General features: G+C 41.1%; 1 protein-coding gene across 1 annotated transcript; it reads left to right on the forward strand.

Moving 5' to 3' along the window:
* Positions 1-1,499: 1,499 nt before the first annotated feature.
* Positions 1,500-14,575, forward strand: LOC149309142 (keratin, type I cytoskeletal 19-like). The gene is made up of 8 exons (XM_089531856.1): positions 1,500-2,111; positions 6,159-6,241; positions 6,474-6,630; positions 7,496-7,657; positions 8,894-9,019; positions 10,311-10,531; positions 11,961-11,986; positions 14,200-14,575. Exons 1-8 carry the CDS (start codon positions 1,539-1,541, stop codon positions 14,376-14,378), a joined length of 1,527 nt encoding a protein of 508 aa, XP_089387982.1. The 5' UTR covers positions 1,500-1,538; the 3' UTR covers positions 14,379-14,575.
* The last annotated feature ends 2,510 nt before the right edge of the window (positions 14,576-17,085 follow it).

The following is a 17,085-nucleotide window of genomic DNA, read 5'->3' on the forward strand; positions in this document are numbered from 1 at the left end:
CTTTGTGTAGACACCCAATGGGAGAGAGTGTGTCAATGTGTGGTACTAGAGGGGAGTGAAGATAGAATAAGTTAAAAGAGAAGCTCCCAAAGTTGGAGAAATGCTGCTGCATGTAGTGTCTTAGGATGCATCTACACTGTAAAAACAATGCCGTTTGACACCACATTAAGCGTTGTAGCTCCATCATATGGAATCCTGGGATTCCAAGGTTTTTAGCCTTCGACTAACTGTTCTTGTACCTCAGAAAATCTACAAATCCCAGCATTTTCTAGGATTGAGCCATGGTAGTTAAAGTGGTGTCCAGCTGTTTTATTTTTCCAGTGTAGATGCACCCTCACAGTGTTCTGATTCCCATCCTTTAAAAAAAACCTGCTTCCCACAGGTATGGAGTACATTTTATCTGCAATGGTTCACATTTTTTCATATGGAAATTCACATGTGGCTTGTGTAAAACACTGAATTATATTTCTGGAAGAAGAAATACAGGGCTGATGAAGGACCTAATCTGCCTGGAAAATCTCTTGCCCAAGCCTGAATTGAAATGAAAGTGATAACATAGCACATGGTGAAATCTTGCACAGTTTCTATTCATTAATGAAAGAGCCTATGTGAGGCTATGGTGTTAGTCTGGGACTTCCATGTTCTACTTCCTACAGAACCACATAACTAACTGAGTTACATTGGACCAATTGTCTCTCAGCCTGACCTACATCACAGAGCTGGAATAGGAATAGGATATGGAAAAGAGGAGTCTTGTATGTGCCTTGGGCTTGCTGTTCCCAAAGTAGGATAGAAATATAACAAACAATCAAGGAAATGCAAAGAGATGTTCTTAAAACCCTGTGCTTTTATTTCTAAATAAGAATATGTGTGTGTTCAAAATCCTGATTGATATTAATAGCTGGGAAGGAGAAAGTTGAAAGAAAAATGTCAAAACAAATGAATCATGAATTGGTGGCTAAATGATATGGGGGAGGAGGAGGCGTGGGATGTTGGGAAGTTAAATGAAAGGGAATTTTTAAAAGAAAGAAACTTTTTTTGCACGCTATAGTGGGTGTTGATATGGATGACTTCTCTGTTAATGCAGAAGTGAGATGAAGTTGAGTTTCAGTGTGGATTCCCTTCACTTTTTTCACATGTTGGAAGGAGGGGGAGGAAAGAGGGGGAAAGGATGGAGAGAGAGAAACTGAGAAAGGAACAGTCCAATCTCTGTGACATGTCTCTTGCATCAGGGAGAAAAATATGTCAATCTATCTTACAATACCTTTTGTCTTATTGAACCTAAAGAAAAATACATGTAGAAAACACCGCTCCCTTTGGGATGAGTGGCTATTTTTCCATGCAAGCACATGCTTTGAGCTAGCCTCACCCATCAGGGTGTGTTTTGGCAGCATGTGTGCTTTCTGGTAGTAGAATAGAACACGCCCCACAGTGACAACTATAAATGGAGCCCGGCAAAGTTGGAAAACCTAGCTCTTTCATGCTCAACCAAGCCGAGTAACAGTCTTGCATCTGAGCCTTCATCCATCACTTCCAGAATGTCTACCTACTATCAGAGTTCCTCTTCTTCTTATGGTGGTGGTATGGGATTTGGGGGTGGCGGTGGCTCCACTCGTATGTCCTCTTCCCGCCTGGGATCAGCCAGCATCCACGGGGGTGGAGGCGGTGGCCGTGCCTCCACTTCTTCTGTTAGATATGTCTCTTCTGGAGGAGGACTCGGAGGTGGTTATGGAGGCAGCTTAGGAGGTGGCTATGGTGCTGGATTCATGTCTGGTGGAGGTGTTGGCTTGGCTAGCGGCTTTGGTGGAGGAGCTGGCGGAGGTTACGGTGGAGGCTACGGTAGTGGCTTCGGCGGAGGCTGTGGCTTTGGTAGCGGCTTTGACTTTGCGGTTGGCGGTGGTGATGGAGGTCTCCTCAGTGGAAATGAGAAGATCACCATGCAGAATCTGAATGATCGCTTGGCCAATTACCTGGAGAAGGTGCGGGCTCTGGAGGAGGCAAACTCTGATCTGGAGGTCAAGATCCGAGATTGGCATCAGAAGCAGGCACCCACTAGCCCAAGCAGGGACTACAGTAATTATTACAAGATTATCGAGGACCTCCGTGACAAGGTAGGGTCATCTAGAAGGGAATATGTATAGGATGGAGGGGGATTGCTTGCTGCAACCTCCATCTCCATCATTTTAAATTGTGAGTGTAATGGGGACATGATGTATGTCTATGATCTGATGGTCTTATTCCATTGTTCTATGGGGAGAATTTTATCTAATATAATCCCAATTGCAGTACTATGATTTTTCTTTTTTCAATCAAGCCAAGCGGAAAACAAATTTGTTTGACTTGTCTCTCTATTTAAAAAAGGAATATATATATATATATATATATATATATATATATATATATATATATATCAGCCTGATGGCACTAAGAGATAACAAAAGCCAGCATCAAGAAGTGATCAGGAGTGGTTACAAACAATACAAAACTTTAATCAGTTTGTGGTGCAGGAATGCGAACTAATAAGAAATGTGAAGCATGCTGCTTCATTGATTGCAACAGAGCTATAAAATTGGTTGGGTTGCTAAGAGAGAAACTGGATAAGATGGGATGCATGCTGTTAGGAGTTATGGGAATAGCTTTAAAGAAGTAAATGGCAGGTAAACATCTTTTTGAAAGCAAATATTGTGAATAGAGCCTGTGGGGCATAGTTGCTTGAGTGGTGGCTCTGGGAGATTAAGGGCCTAATATCCACTTGCCTATGAAAACCCACTAGGTGACTTTGCGCAAGTCACACTTTCTCAGCCTCAAAGGCAGGTAATGGTAAGCTTCCTCTGAAAAAATTCTTGTCAAGAAAACCCAATGATAGGTCACTATAAGTAAGAAACAACTTGAAGGCACACAAGGACGAAGTGTGAAATGTTTTTAAAGCCAGTCATTGTCAAAGGGTTGAAGCTCTTCTCTCTGCCTCCACCCCTCACTATCACCTCCTCTGGCTCCTGATTCAAATATGGGAATTATGCTTGCTGTCTACATTTGTCTACACATTCATGCAACAGCTGAGAAGCTTTAGAAGGGGAGGAAAAATGGCAGTCCAAAAGATATCTCCCCCCACAAGCCCCAGATAATTTTGCAAATACTGATTCATTGTGTTTGGCCCAACCATTTTTTACCCACCCTAAAGTTAAGTACTGGGGAAACCATCTCCTCAGGCCTGGGAAGCTTCATCTCCTTAAGTTGTGTCTGTCGGTTAATGTTAAAAGAACAGGAGTAGCAGTAAAAGTGTAGGCAAGCAATGACTGTGCATCTGTATAGTCTGAGACTTATTCAGCTTTCGAGATCATAAATTAGAAAGAGTGTCCCTATTGATGTTGTGTGTTTTCAGTTTATTTATGACTTATGGCAACCCAAAGGTGAACATATGATAGGAAGGGGGTGAATTTGTTCAGAGAGGCTTGGCCCATGCCTTTTTCTCAGTGTGCAACATGCTCAAGGTCATCATGGCTGACCTCCCAGTCTTCTAGTCCAACACTCAAACCACTATCATCATGCTGGCTTTCCTAGACCTATGTGTCTATATTTTGCCTTGAATTAAGCCTTCAGCCAGGAAATGTTTCGCTTCCGCTCCAGATTGGGTGGGGCTGGCTGCGGTTATTCCATAATCAAGACAGGCATTCTGTACAGGTTCAGAGGCCTTCCATTTCTACTTGGGTATAACTGTTGTGTATAAGGTAAAAAGAAAAAACTGCCATGTTTAACTGTGATGGATCTTTCAAACATGCAAGTCAGTCAGTAGTAATGAACTTGATTGTGTAAACTTGTTTCAGTCGCATTGTCTGAGAAACCAGACATCTGATCCACTTAGATCAATATGGGCTACTCTCACTGGTAGCAAGCATGTGGTCTCTCCCTATCTGGAGAGGAGATAAACCCAACAGCTTAACACTACAAAGAATATGCTCTATCATTGGATTCCTTGGATTACTTATTGCTCATTAAGACCATTATGAGCAATAAATGAATGCATTATTATAATGTTTTGTTTTCCATTACTAATAAATTAAGATCCAATCCATGATTAAAATAATGTGGTTTAGTAGACCACCTTTAAGTAGTTTGATTCTTGGATATTGGTTCAGACTTGCTGAAAATGGACAAACCATTCCTTACAAATATCAATTAGTGATGTTTTTCATAGAATCATAGAGTTGCAAGGGGCCTCATAGACCACTAAACTATCCAGGCACTCTTTTTTAATACTACCTGCTCTCCCTTATGGCCAAAGAAGTGTAGCTTCTGTTCGCTATGCTTATCCTGGGGATCAAACCTTACTCCCTAAATACATTAAAGGCACCAGATCTTGTCTGGTCTTGGAAGTTAAGCAGGATCAGCCCTGATTAGTACTTGGATGGGAGGCTACCAATGAATACCAGGTGGTGTAGGCTATATTTCCAAGCAAAGAATGGTTATTACTTGTCTAATAAAACTCTGAAATTCATGAGGTTGCCATAAATTGACAGGTGACTAGAAGGCACACACACAAAATTCACCAAGATCTGTTCAACTCTGAAATAAAAAGAGGGACTCTTGCTATTTATTCTCCATATGTTCTCATTCATCCTCATGAACATCCATGGAAAGTAGACTTTTTTATTTCCAAATAAAAATGGGAACTGAGGCAGTTACAGTATAGAGTGCAACCCATCTTCCAAGAAGAACAAAAGGATGTGTGCCTAAGTCATACTGACTTCAGAGGAATTAAAATACACATTAAATGCCTTGACCTCATTGATTTCAAATCACACTGAACTTTTTCAGGATAGCACCAGACCACTCAATGGGACAGATGGAACATACACATTACTAAAGAAGGGATGGGAAAGACACTCATTTGCTTCACATTTTCAGACAGAAATCTTCATATGTGTACCTTTGGATCAGCACACAAACTAAAACTCACTGTCCTTCAAAAAATTTATACTTCCTTGAATGTTACTGGGGAGGTCTGCCATCTAGGGAGGTCTGTCACTGAGAAATGAAGGTATTAGGGAAACATGCCCAAAAGCATATAGTAGTGATAATAACAGTAAAAGTGGAATATTGTTGAAAGTTTAAGATCTGCCGGCCCTACTCCATAGGAGAGAGAGGATGAAGGAAACTAGTCCAGTGGGTCAGAGCTGTTAAATTGTGAGCGATGCAGGGAGTTGCACCATCTAGGGAGTTGCTTATGTGAAAAGGTCTCAGAAACCTTCTTACACAAGCTTGTCAATAGTGCACCCACTAGTGCAGAAGACAGTTGTGCTGGCACAGTGTACTTGGCTGACAGGATTCCAACCTAAAAATGCATTACAATTCAAAAACTGTTTGCAAAAATATGTATATCAGGCAAAATTGCTTACAATTGTGTATATATCTGGAGGACTGCAGACAAATATAATAAATATTTCATGAAAATATTTAGGATAAACCCATTTTAAGAGAGGAAATTTCCTCAAACTGTGAGTCAAGAAAAATGAGAAACTGGGAGAAAATAAAACTGAAAAAAGTATCTTACTGCTAAGCTATATTTTATATTATGAGCATTAGCTTAGGTGATCCTCAGGCTCCCATGCCCCCTGTCTCCAGTGATAGAAGTTTTCATTTCTAGTTTAGGTTACTGTGTGGTGCAGACCTGAGAAATGATGGTCAACCTTGGCTCTGATATAGTGAAACAACCCTATTTTAAACCATCGTCAGAGAAGTTGGCACTTTCCAAACATACACACATGCAATCATCATGAAGATTGGCCAGACTTTATTGGGCTACTGTGGCTTATCAAAAATGGAAGTAGGGGCTTCCCATTGCTTCCTTGGTGCCACGCCAGGACAAAAGAATGAATAAGCCTGAAATCCTAAAATTTATCCAAGATCCAGAAAGAAATCAGCTGGACTAATTTCTCTTCAGAAGAAGCCTGGAGAATTTAAGATAACTGTACATTTTACTTTCTGATCTATCATGAAGGATATCTATTACCCTCTAGTTTTGTAGTCATCGTTTCAAAAATGTATTGCCTTGATTCCTTGGAGATGTCCCAAATGTGTGAGATTTCTACCAGTGCATTCTCGGGTCTTCTTTTTGTCAATATTCATGGACACTCTTATCTTATTTCTCTCTCTCGTAGATTTTTGCCACCACCATTGACAATTCTAGGATCATCTTAGAGATTGACAATGCTAGACTGGCTGCTGATGACTTCAGATTGAAGTAAGTATCTTTTCACCTTTGTCTTCCATTTCCCAAGGTCTCTCTGTAGGGACAAGAAGGTAGAAAAGGTAGAACAGGGAGTAGAGTAGGGGGCAGACAATATAAGTTTGACCAGTATGGTGGGAGATGTGTTAAAAACATCATCTGAATGCCTAGAAGAAGAATGTAAGGAAAACCATTCCTCTCCCACTTATTCTAAATTCTTGACTTTTTTTTCCTTACACATGCGCAGATTTGAGAATGAGCTGCACCTCCGCCAAAGTGTTGAGGCAGACATCAATGGCCTGCGCAGAGTCCTGGATGAACTCACTCTGGCCAAATCTGACTCAGAGATGCAGATTGAAGGTCTGAATGAGGATTTGGCCTACCTCAAGAAAAACCACGAAGAGGTGAGTGAAGGGAAAAGGAAAGGAGGAAAGCCCCAGCTAAAAAGTCATTTTGGGTTACCTCTTACAAACAGTCCAAGAAAAGATATTCTCCTTTTGTCATGATCTCTTGTATAATGTGTGTTCTTAAATACCTATCCAGAAGTCCACAAACTGTTGCTAGGTCACTGGTGGCAACCTCAAACTGGGATTCTGGCTACCAACAAATAAATGCTCCAATACACTCCATCACATTAACCATTTTTAAAGTTGTTGGTGAAACAATCTCGCTTTCAAAATGGAGCCAGGATGAATCTTACCATGAGATAAGGCAGCAGCATTGTGTTATCAGGGAGGGTGGCTACATGCGCACATACATGCACAGCAACTGCTTCAGTTCACAGTATAATAGAATCATAGATTTATTGGCTACCAGAAAGGATGGCAGACTACAATGTTCAAACAAATTTGTAGACAAACCTCCTTCCCCTAGGGATCGATCAGACAGGCCAAAATAAAGGTGCTTTGGGCCACTTTGGAAGTGTGCTTTTTAAATGACACATGCGCCCTAAGAGGCCGGAAGCCACGCCAAAGCCATGTTCCAGTCCTAAGGACTGAAGCGCAGCTTTGGCTCAGCTTCTGGCATCTTAAAATGTATGTGTCATTTAAACAGCATACCTCCAAAGTGACCCAAAGAAGATTTATTTTGGCCTGTCTGTTCAGGCCCCTAGTGCACAATATCACTTATCCATGGGAAAGTGATGGGATTGCCCATCCTAAACATTAAGGCTTTGAACAATTCCATGACTGCTTACAGAATGATGAAAAGATGCAAATGTTGCCATTTGGTGGATCCTCATTGTGTTGTCTCAATTCTTGTCTCACCAAGCTAATGAAAGAATACAGCACTCAGTTGACTGGAAAGGTCAGTGTTGAGATGGATGCTGCACCTGGAGTCGACCTCACCAAAGTTTTGGCGGACATGAGAGAACAATATGAACATCTGGCTGATAAGAATCGCAGAGATGCTGAGGCCTGGTTCTTCAGCAAGGTAGACTCTTTCCCCCCCCTAATGATTGTGATCGTTCTATTTAAAACATGTCTACTGTTTTATAATGAGGTATATACTACTTAAATTGTCTTGAATCTTTCCAAAGAATCAAGAATATTTTCTTTGATCAGAACTGAAAATTCTTTTTTAGAAAGCTGTAGCACCTCTCCCATAAATCAAATGTGGTTGAAAAAAGTCTCATTCAGAGCTTGGAAGTTATTTTTAGTTATGTAACTCATTACTCTCTTCAACAGAATTCATTACTATTAATGCTATTTGACAGATAAGTATTTGTTACATTGATGGGTTTGATACTTGTTATTTTTTTGGTTCCTTTACAAGGAAAAAGGGGGGGAAATCCAAAACATAAGAAAAATTACCTAGTCTTGTGGAAAGGCAGTGTGTAAACAAAAGTGATTGATTAATAGATTTAAATGGCCTGAAATGTGAAAAGGTTCCTGCAAAATGCCCTAAAAATATCACCCTTCTAAGTAATGAGTAAATATTGGCTGGATACAAACCGCCATATAGTACGTATTGTATACGTACTAGGGCTAGGAAGGGGCGGTGCTTCCGCACCCCCCTAACCCTAGTACGTATACAATACGTACAAGATGGCGGCGCCCCTTCCACATGGGCACCGCCATCTTTACGTACTGGACGCATAGCGTCCAGACGTGTCGCGGCACCTATGACATCGCGAATGCGCCAGCGGTGCCTCGCGACATCATAGAGGCGCCGCAAAAAGAAGCTCCGAAATGGAGCTTCTTTTTTGCTCCGCGCGGGAGCCGCGCGGTTTGGCTGCTGCAGCTCCCGCGTGGAGCAAATGGCGCCGGCGGGGGAATGCCGCAAAGCGGCGGTTTGTATCCCGCCATTGTTTGTTACGTGGAAATATGCTAGCAGACATTATTATGCCCTCATTATCCCCAAATGAATAATGTTACAGATTACATTGTTGCATATAATGCATTACTTTCTAGATCTGGTTGTAGAATCATAGAATTTAATACATTACTTTCCAGATCTGGTCAATTAGGTTTACAGAGAATTCAATTTGTTTTACATTTGAACACCTGCACAAAGGTTTGTTACCCAGTCTGTAGTATATCAATTTCTCCTAGGTGCATACATAATCTATGAGATCTCTGTGACATTATTATTTTCCTCCCATGCTGAGGATGTGTGATATTTTTCTACCAATATATATATATTGTATTTCAATCCCCTTCTTTTCAGACTGAAGAACTAAATCGCGAAGTTGCCACCCACACGGAACAGATACAGACCAGCAAGAGTGAGATTTCAGAACTCAGGCGCACAATACAGAGTCTGGAAATTGAGCTGCAGTCACAGCTTAGCATGGTATGCTGTTATTCCCTTGCATACATCAGATCAATGGAAGAAAAATCATAATAATTAATATACAAATACGAGCCCAGAGGGGAAAACCAATTAACATCTTTGTCTACCAAACATGGTCAACCAGAAGTCTTGGACCTCAGAATGGGGGGGGGGGAGTTTGAGCCTGGGACAATTGGGCCCTTGTTGAACCTCTTCAGGAGTTATCAGTCAGAAATACACTAAATGATCAACACTAACAAATATTAAGACGCATGTCATTGAGCCCTCCCAGGAGTAACTGTGGCTGTCTACAATCTATTTTATGCACACTTTCTTGGGAATAAACTCCACTGAACACACGGAGGCCACTTCTGTGTGCACAATGTATTTCTAAAAATCTTCATATTTAAGCATGTTTGGATGGTAAGGGATGGGGAAAATAATTTGTCCTCTCCCTCCAATTCCCTGGGAGTGTTGCATGTCCCACTCACCAGGCGTTTTTGGGTAGACATAACAGGGCTTTTTGGTAACAACACCCCAACCATAGAATTCCCCCAAAGGGGAAGTCATGCTGGCTCCATCCCCATTCCAGCTTACCAATTGTATTATTTAGCATGACCTCCAGTCTTTAAAACGAGGGTTGGTTTCTTGGGCTGCTTTAAGTGTCTGTGGTTTTTAAATTATTGTTAAGGTGTGGTTATGTTTGTGTATTTTCTTTAAGTAGCTAGAGCAGGCTGCAAGGTAATAAATCAATACTTCATATAGAAGATAGATAGATAGATAGATAGATAGATAGATAGATAGATAGATGGGAGGGAGGGAGGGAGGGAGGGAGGGAGGGAGGGAGATGATTGATAGATTCAGTCATTCACAAGGACTTACAACTTTCTTTTTAGAACATTGATTCTTAGCTGTTCTTATGGATCTTCCTTTGCACCTTTGACTGGAGGAGGATCTTACCCGCTTTTGCAAAGGGTTGAAGACCTTCCCCTTTGATTTGCCAGACTGCTGAGTTACTGATTGTGCCTAAGGTTGCCAAGATGAGTAGTGACTGATAGGGAGTTGTTTTAGTAGATTAGCATATTATGTTAATATTTAAGCATTTAGCATTCTTATTGTCTGTGTTTTATCATCTGTTTTGTTTATATATGCTTGATGTTCTATCATTTGGTGGAAAAGGATGTATAAACAAACATTATTATTATTATTATTATTATTATTATTATTTGTGTTACGAATGAGATTACAATTAATCATTCGCATGTAAGGAGATTTTCAAATTCTAAGACCTCTGATTTTGGTCTCTCACTAGAAAGCAGGCTTGGAAACCAACTTGGCAGAGACAGAAGGACGATATTGTGCCCAGCTAGCTCAGATCCAGAACTTGATTTCAGGTGTAGAAGAACAACTGGCAGAGCTGAGGTGTGACATGGAGCGCCAGAACCAGGAATACAGAATGCTCATGGACATCAAGACACGTCTAGAACAGGAGATTGCCACCTATCGCAACCTGCTGGACAGTCAGGACTCCAAGTACGTAACTAGGCCATTGAAATAAAAACAGAAAAGAAAGGAGAGGTCCTGGAATACTTGTCAGTTTGTATACAAAAAAAGAAATTAGTGCACTTGGATGGGAGACTGCCAATAAGTTTCAGGTGCTGTAAGCTATATTTGATAGGAAGGAACTGGCAAAAGCACCTCTGAGTATTCCTTGCCTAAGAAAAACTCATGAAATTTATGAGATCACCATAAGTCAACAGGAAATGTGAAGGTACATATACATACATAGCCCTGCCTCCGGTGTATTGTTTCTAGAGTAACAATTTAGTCTTGCTTATGGTGAGAAGAAAGGTTACCTGAGAGAGCTAGGAGAGATCAGCAACAGCAAAAACAACCTGGGGCTACATCTTGCCCAGCCTCAGTTTAGATGAATGTAAATTTCATATTATTTCCATCCATAAGGACAAAAAGTGTTGTCCTAAAGTGAGGATGGGAATTGTGGAGCCTTCAAAGGCCATGTTGGGTTCCCTCCTGGATCACCTTCCATATTATATTTTCTCAGTAGAAAAATAATTTGGTAGAAAAAAAAAAGGGAGTTGACGTTGGCTCTTTGGCCAGTTGAGTGGTGTCACTAGGAGATGTGGGGGTGTGGACTGCACAGGGTGACACCCGAGAGGGTGGTGCACATCTGGTGGGATGATACACCCTACGGGACTGGAGTGTCTGCTGGGCAAGTGAAAAAAAGAATTGTGTCCCTTTCTCACTTGCCCATCAGTTGCACCAAACTGCAAATGACCCAGGCTGCTGGGGGAGGGGGGTTAGTGACTTCCATTTAGGTTCCAGCCATATCCCAAATGTCTCTCTGGAGGCCACGGCAGTCTACAATCCCCACTGGTCCCCTTGCACCAGGTGACATCAGCTGTAGGGACTCCACTGAACCAGTTCACATTATAACTGGCTACACAGAATAACATTTCATTCACCTATAAAACCTCAACCTACAACCAACTCATTTTGTGCATTGATTTTCACACGCAAGACTGAAGGTTTTGGCATGACTATGTAAACACCACAGCTTGAAGGTCCGTCCCACTATGGTAGAAGGTGTGGAGAAATCACTTCTAATAATGAGTCTGGTTGACTTTGACGTGCACATTAGGCTGATCTAAGCAAACAGTCTAGAGATGTCCAAGTTATTGTGCACATGGATACACTTTTCCCCTCACACACCCCTATGTGGACAAACTGTAGCATTTTTTACACATTTGCATAGAAATACAGAATTGAAAATTCTTTCATAGGGTCAGCTATCCCAATGGGCTGCCCTATTAAAAGGTATCCTATAACTTAAAGTATCCTCTAAACTACAAATGCCTAATGACAGAGGTTTCCTAGGACAGTTATGTACATTAGTCCATCCCAACATTGCTCATTGTTCCTTTTTCTTTTTTCTCCTTTTCAGGTTGTCGGCATGGTCTCCAAAGGATGGTAAGAAAGATTTCAGCTGATCTCTCAAACTACACATTAATTGGGCCTTGCTAACTATGACATTTGTTGGGGAAATGTGCTTGTGGATTTAGACTAAACATGTTGAAATGAAGGGTACCTAAGTCATTTATCATAGCTATCTTAAATCCTAATTTCAATATTTAGAACAGGTTCACTGAAATCAAATTACTTTTTGAAGTTTTTAAAAATTATTTATAAGACCACATGAATAACATAAGTTCCATTTATTTCAACAGGTCCAGTTCTAGGTATGACTAAATATAGGTCCAACCCATGATCTTTATGGCAAAAGTATGAGTTACAAAGTTGGCTTTTGTTTTTGGAAGTCTTAAATTTCTAGCATTGAAGAGAGTGAAATATTGAAAATCATTCATATCTGGAACTCTTACATTCCCTGCATTCTGGTTCCTTTATCACTTTGCCTGCTCCTTTTTGGGATACCTGAAATGTATTTCAAACACTTAACTGAAGTTTTAAGTTACTGTAATACTAATAAGTGACAGAACATTTCATACGGAGGAGGACAATTTTGTTTGGGGGCAATACCCTCAATTTATTGTCCCTATAGCTATATCCCTGAGTTACTCCCAATAGTATCATGCTGAAATCCTGAGACAAAGTTTTCTTCCTTCCAAGGTGCTCTTTGCCCCAGAAAGAAACTTTAGTGACATATTTTGAAGTTTGTCCTTATCTTGACATCAAGCCTACTTGCAAAAGGTGATATAGGCAACTTTGCTACACGAATTAACAGACTTACCATCCTTTTCCTCCCTGGCAATTAATCTGCTAGTATAACTGGACTCCTGTTTTGTCCCAAATTTGCCGTTTCAGGTAGCAAGCTGCATTACAGGGCCAACCCTACCAGGAGGCAGAGGATGCATCTGCACTGCAGAATTAATGCAGTTTGGCACTGCTTTAACTGCCATGGCTCAGTGGTATGGAATTTGGGGATATGTAGTTTTGAGAGATATTTGGCCTTCTCTGTCAGAGAGCTCTGGTGCCACAACAAACTACAAATCCCAAGATTCCTGACAGTTAAAGCAGTGTCAAACTGCATGAATTCTGCAGTGTGGCAGCAGCCAGAGTCAGCCAGATATGTCACATGTAATGTATGCAGTATTAAATCACAGCAAACTGCTTGTTATTAAATTTAATAACACTGTCTGTTCATTGCCAGGCAGGGAAAACCAGAGATAGAGCCAATGCACTCTAGCGGCAAGCACATAATAGTTAAATAGACATGTGCACAACTGAATAAACAGGTACTCTTGGGTGCTGTGCCAACAGGATGTTTCTTTGAAGGCACTTTAACCTAGCCTAAGGATCTGCAGAGCTGAGATGGCTATAAAAATGAGAGTTTAAGGCAAGGATAAGAAATGTGCAGCCCTCCAGATGTTGTTGCATTGCAACACCCAGCAGTCCTCACCACTGGCTATACTGACTAGTAGGGCTACTGGGAAGGGTATACGCCTTGATTTCCATCCTGGTCCAAGATGCAAATCCAATCTGTAGTTCAAGGTAGATATGATCAGTTGACTCACATGTAAATCCCATTGATTCAATGGGTCTGTTTTACTTGGGACCAGCAATTGAATGTAGGCTTAACATTGCAGCACACACAGTACATTTCCTTGGGAGATACTTTTTCTGAGCTCAGTGGAGCTTACATCTGTCCAGACATGCATTGGACCACACTGTTATTCAGCACTATATGGTTACTTAGTGAAATAGAAAAGTCAATATGTTATGCTGTTTATGGCATTAGAAATTCAATATGAATATGAACTGTTATAGGGTGTATCCACACTGCAGAATGGCAGCATTTTTATCCCACTATAACTCCACCTTGTGGAATTCTGGGATATGTGGTTTCAAGAGGGACTTAGGATTCTCTGCTAGAAAGCTCTAATGCTGTAGTTTAGGGTGTGTGCTGGAGAATCCCAAGCATCTCGGCAATCTACAAAGCTCAGGATTTCATCAGCTAGAGGAGTTAGGGTGGTGTCAAGGAACTATAACTCAGCAATGTGCATACATCCTTTTGTCTTATTGGAGCATATCCCTTACCTAGTTCCTGAAGGATGTTTGGTCTCATGCCAGATGTGAGACTCGTATGTTCTTGTGGTGAGCCTTCACTGTAAAGCATGGACTTCACAGTGTTCTCTCTTTACACATTTTTGCTCTCTTTTTCACAGCATCCTATGGCGGAGGTAGCACCACTGTCACCTACGGTGGAAGCAGCAGTGGTGGTGGTGGTGGCAGCGGCGGCGGCAGCGGCAGTGGCAGCGGTGGCGTCAGCTACGGCGGCGGCAGTGGCAGCATGACCAGCAGCACCACCAGCACCACCAGCAAAGTCCGTTCCAGCAACTACTGAATCTCTCATGGAGTGGTGGTCTGATTCTGACAACTACATGTATCGGCAAGAAGAGCCTTCCTCTGCTTTCTGCCTGCCAGAGAAACACAAAGCATCCTTAAGATGTCCAACGCTTGCTAAGAGAAGCACCCCTCGGCTTGGTCTCTCCCTTCATGGCATCTTCTTACAAGCTTTGCCTCACAGCAGGCACACCTATCTGTAACATTCTCAATGATAATAAAGAAAATGCCTTCCAGCACGGTTTTGCAAATAAATATTGGTTGGTTTATTGTGTTGCTGTCTAAAACAGTTGTGTTTCACAGCTTGGTACAGACCTGATGCTTAAGATGAATAACTAGAGGTGTGAATAGTATCAAATTTGTACATACTCAAAATGGAGCCTTAGGTGGGGCTGACTTTCTCCCCTATCTTTTTTCCCCGCAAGCCCAAATTTGAACCCTGAGAAACTGAACGCAACCTATATGACTCAGGAAATATTTTCAAACCTACATGGCCTTCTCCTTCATCTCCTTCAAATTTCTAGAATCACAGGTTGAAAGTAATAAATTACACATAATTTAATTACCTGTAATAAACAGTCTCTCTCTCTCTCTCTCTCTCGGCTTCCATGGTAATGAGTACACAACAAAGCTGCATTTCAAAAGTAATACAACATGAACAAAGTTACTTTATCAAAACAGACTAATGCTACCTAGTTAGTTAGCAAAATTACTTTTAATAGACAAAGTGCTATCACAGGGGCAAATGTGAAAAGTAATGATGCCAAACTGGTATGCTTCCAGACAGCAGCCAAGTATGCTTCCAGACAGTGTCCGTTAATAAGGAGGAAGAACACACAAGCAAAGAGTGGTTGCAGCACAGTTGGCTCTCCTTATCCATGGATTTTTTTATCCATGGATTAAAGCATCAATGATTTTTTTTAAAAAAAGTATAAATTCCAAATAACAAAACATGGTTTTCCATTTTATATAAGGGTCATCATTTCATTATGTCATTGTATTTAATGAGCCTTGAGCATCCACAGATTTTGTTATCCATGGGGGTTCCTGGAACCAAGCCCCAGCAGATATCAAGGATCCACTGTAGTTTACTTTTGCCTGAGCCTACTGAGAAGGGCAAGATTCTGCCGTCTCTTCTCATCTACCCCCTCTCAACTAAGTGTCAGTGACTTTTGTGCTCAATTTACCGAGGTAAGCTGAGAACATAGGGAGAAATTGGGAAAATGAGATAAAAATTTTGCCCCACTTATCAGCTGAATAAGTCGGACAACAAGGGATTAACTGGGAATGTTTGTGCCAAATCAGGACAGTTGGAGGGTATGGAAAGCCAGCAGCCACCACTGTAAACAGCAACAACGCCTTATTTTTTAAGCACCATAAAGATCAATGGAAGTCCTTTTTTTAAAGTTGCCTTTTCCAAGCTCTATCTCGAATCTTCTGTTCCGGTATGCACTATTTCCTTCACAATATATCTTTTCTTAAAGGAAAAATAAAGGAACAACAAAACTAGCTTCATTACTTGGTACTTTGGCAATGATCCTAGAATCCAGCTATAAAGGCCAACACCCCTGGCAAGGTAGGGCAGGCAAGTGAGAGTTCTTATTTGTTTTCTATAAAAAAGGAAAACTGTGCATAAAACTATCCTGAAGGAGGAAAGTGCTTTGTTCAAATGTCAATAAAGATGGGAGGTCTGTTTGAACAAATAGATGAAAACATTCAACAACAAGGCAGCTTTTTCATGGTCACATATTGCATAATACTGCATTAGACCAACAACCCACCAAGGTTGTCATTTGGCTGTCTTTTTATGGCTCAGCCATGCTAATAAATCTAGGCAAGATGAAAGATGTCTGCACAACAACCTCTCTTACCAATATAAGAATGGTCCAACACATTATTCCAGAACAGCCCCTAGATGGTAGTGTTGAACTCTAAGGCCTAAGCCCCAATTTGCAAGTCCCAGTTAGAGCCATTGCATCTGTTGCTGAAGAGTAAACGAAAACTTAAGTGAATGGCATTGTTTCATTGGGTCTATGCTTGCTGGGACTATCAACTGGATTTAGACCTAGATCTTGAGGATATCACTCATTAATGGCTAGGTTTCCTACATACCTTCCAACATTTCATAGATGAAAACAAGGGCACATGTGGCCAAGCAACATCAGAGTGCCATCAAGTTATTAAGGAGGGAGAAGCTAGGAGAAGCTGCAGCAGCTTCCTTTTGTCTGAACCTACTGGAAAGGGCAAGATTCCCACCCCTCTGCTGAGTTAATTGAGTATAGCTTAATTTTGCCTTTTGAACTCTGTTTGCAGAAATGGAAGTAAATTGAGGAGAAAGGGGGGAAATAAGTAGTGAAAAGAGAAACTAGAATGTTTTAAAAGTATCTGAAAAGTGGGATGGGAGAGAATTAATTAGAAGCATCTCTGCCAAACCAGGATAGTTGGAGGGTATGTCCCCAGAGCGATATGAAATACTTTGTCTTGACAGATTAAATATTAAAGGTGAATAACTTGGTTTATTTCTGATGGATACACAGATGTCAAGAAAATAAAAACAAAACAACACATTTGCTTTCGAAAATGGGTATTTAAAAAAAATGGTACAAGGGGGTCTGCAACCTACTTAAGAGATTAATCCCAACCCCTGAAGTTTTCAAGAAGCAGCAATTTGTCCTTTTTGCTGGAAAAATGCAATTTTGGGTTGGAGA

This window comes from Sceloporus occidentalis, unplaced genomic scaffold (genome assembly GCF_023333645.1).
Source record: "Sceloporus occidentalis isolate IW3139 unplaced genomic scaffold, rSceOcc1.0.p SCAF_7, whole genome shotgun sequence".
In the NCBI taxonomy this organism is placed as follows: domain Eukaryota; kingdom Metazoa; phylum Chordata; class Lepidosauria; order Squamata; family Phrynosomatidae; genus Sceloporus; species Sceloporus occidentalis.

What these genes read in the sequence shown, in the direction of transcription:
- LOC149309142 (XM_089531856.1), top strand. Translation starts at nt 1,539, where the DNA reads ATGTCTACCTACTATCAGAGTTCCTCTTCTTCTTATGGTGGTGGTATG. An exon ending in TCAAGAAAAACCACGAAGAG is followed by an intron (nt 6,631 to 7,495) that starts GTGAGTGAAGGG and finishes TGTCTCACCAAG; the next exon opens with CTAATGAAAGAATACAGCAC. An exon ending in GGCATGGTCTCCAAAGGATG is followed by an intron (nt 11,987 to 14,199) that starts GTAAGAAAGATT and finishes TCTTTTTCACAG; the next exon opens with CATCCTATGGCGGAGGTAGC.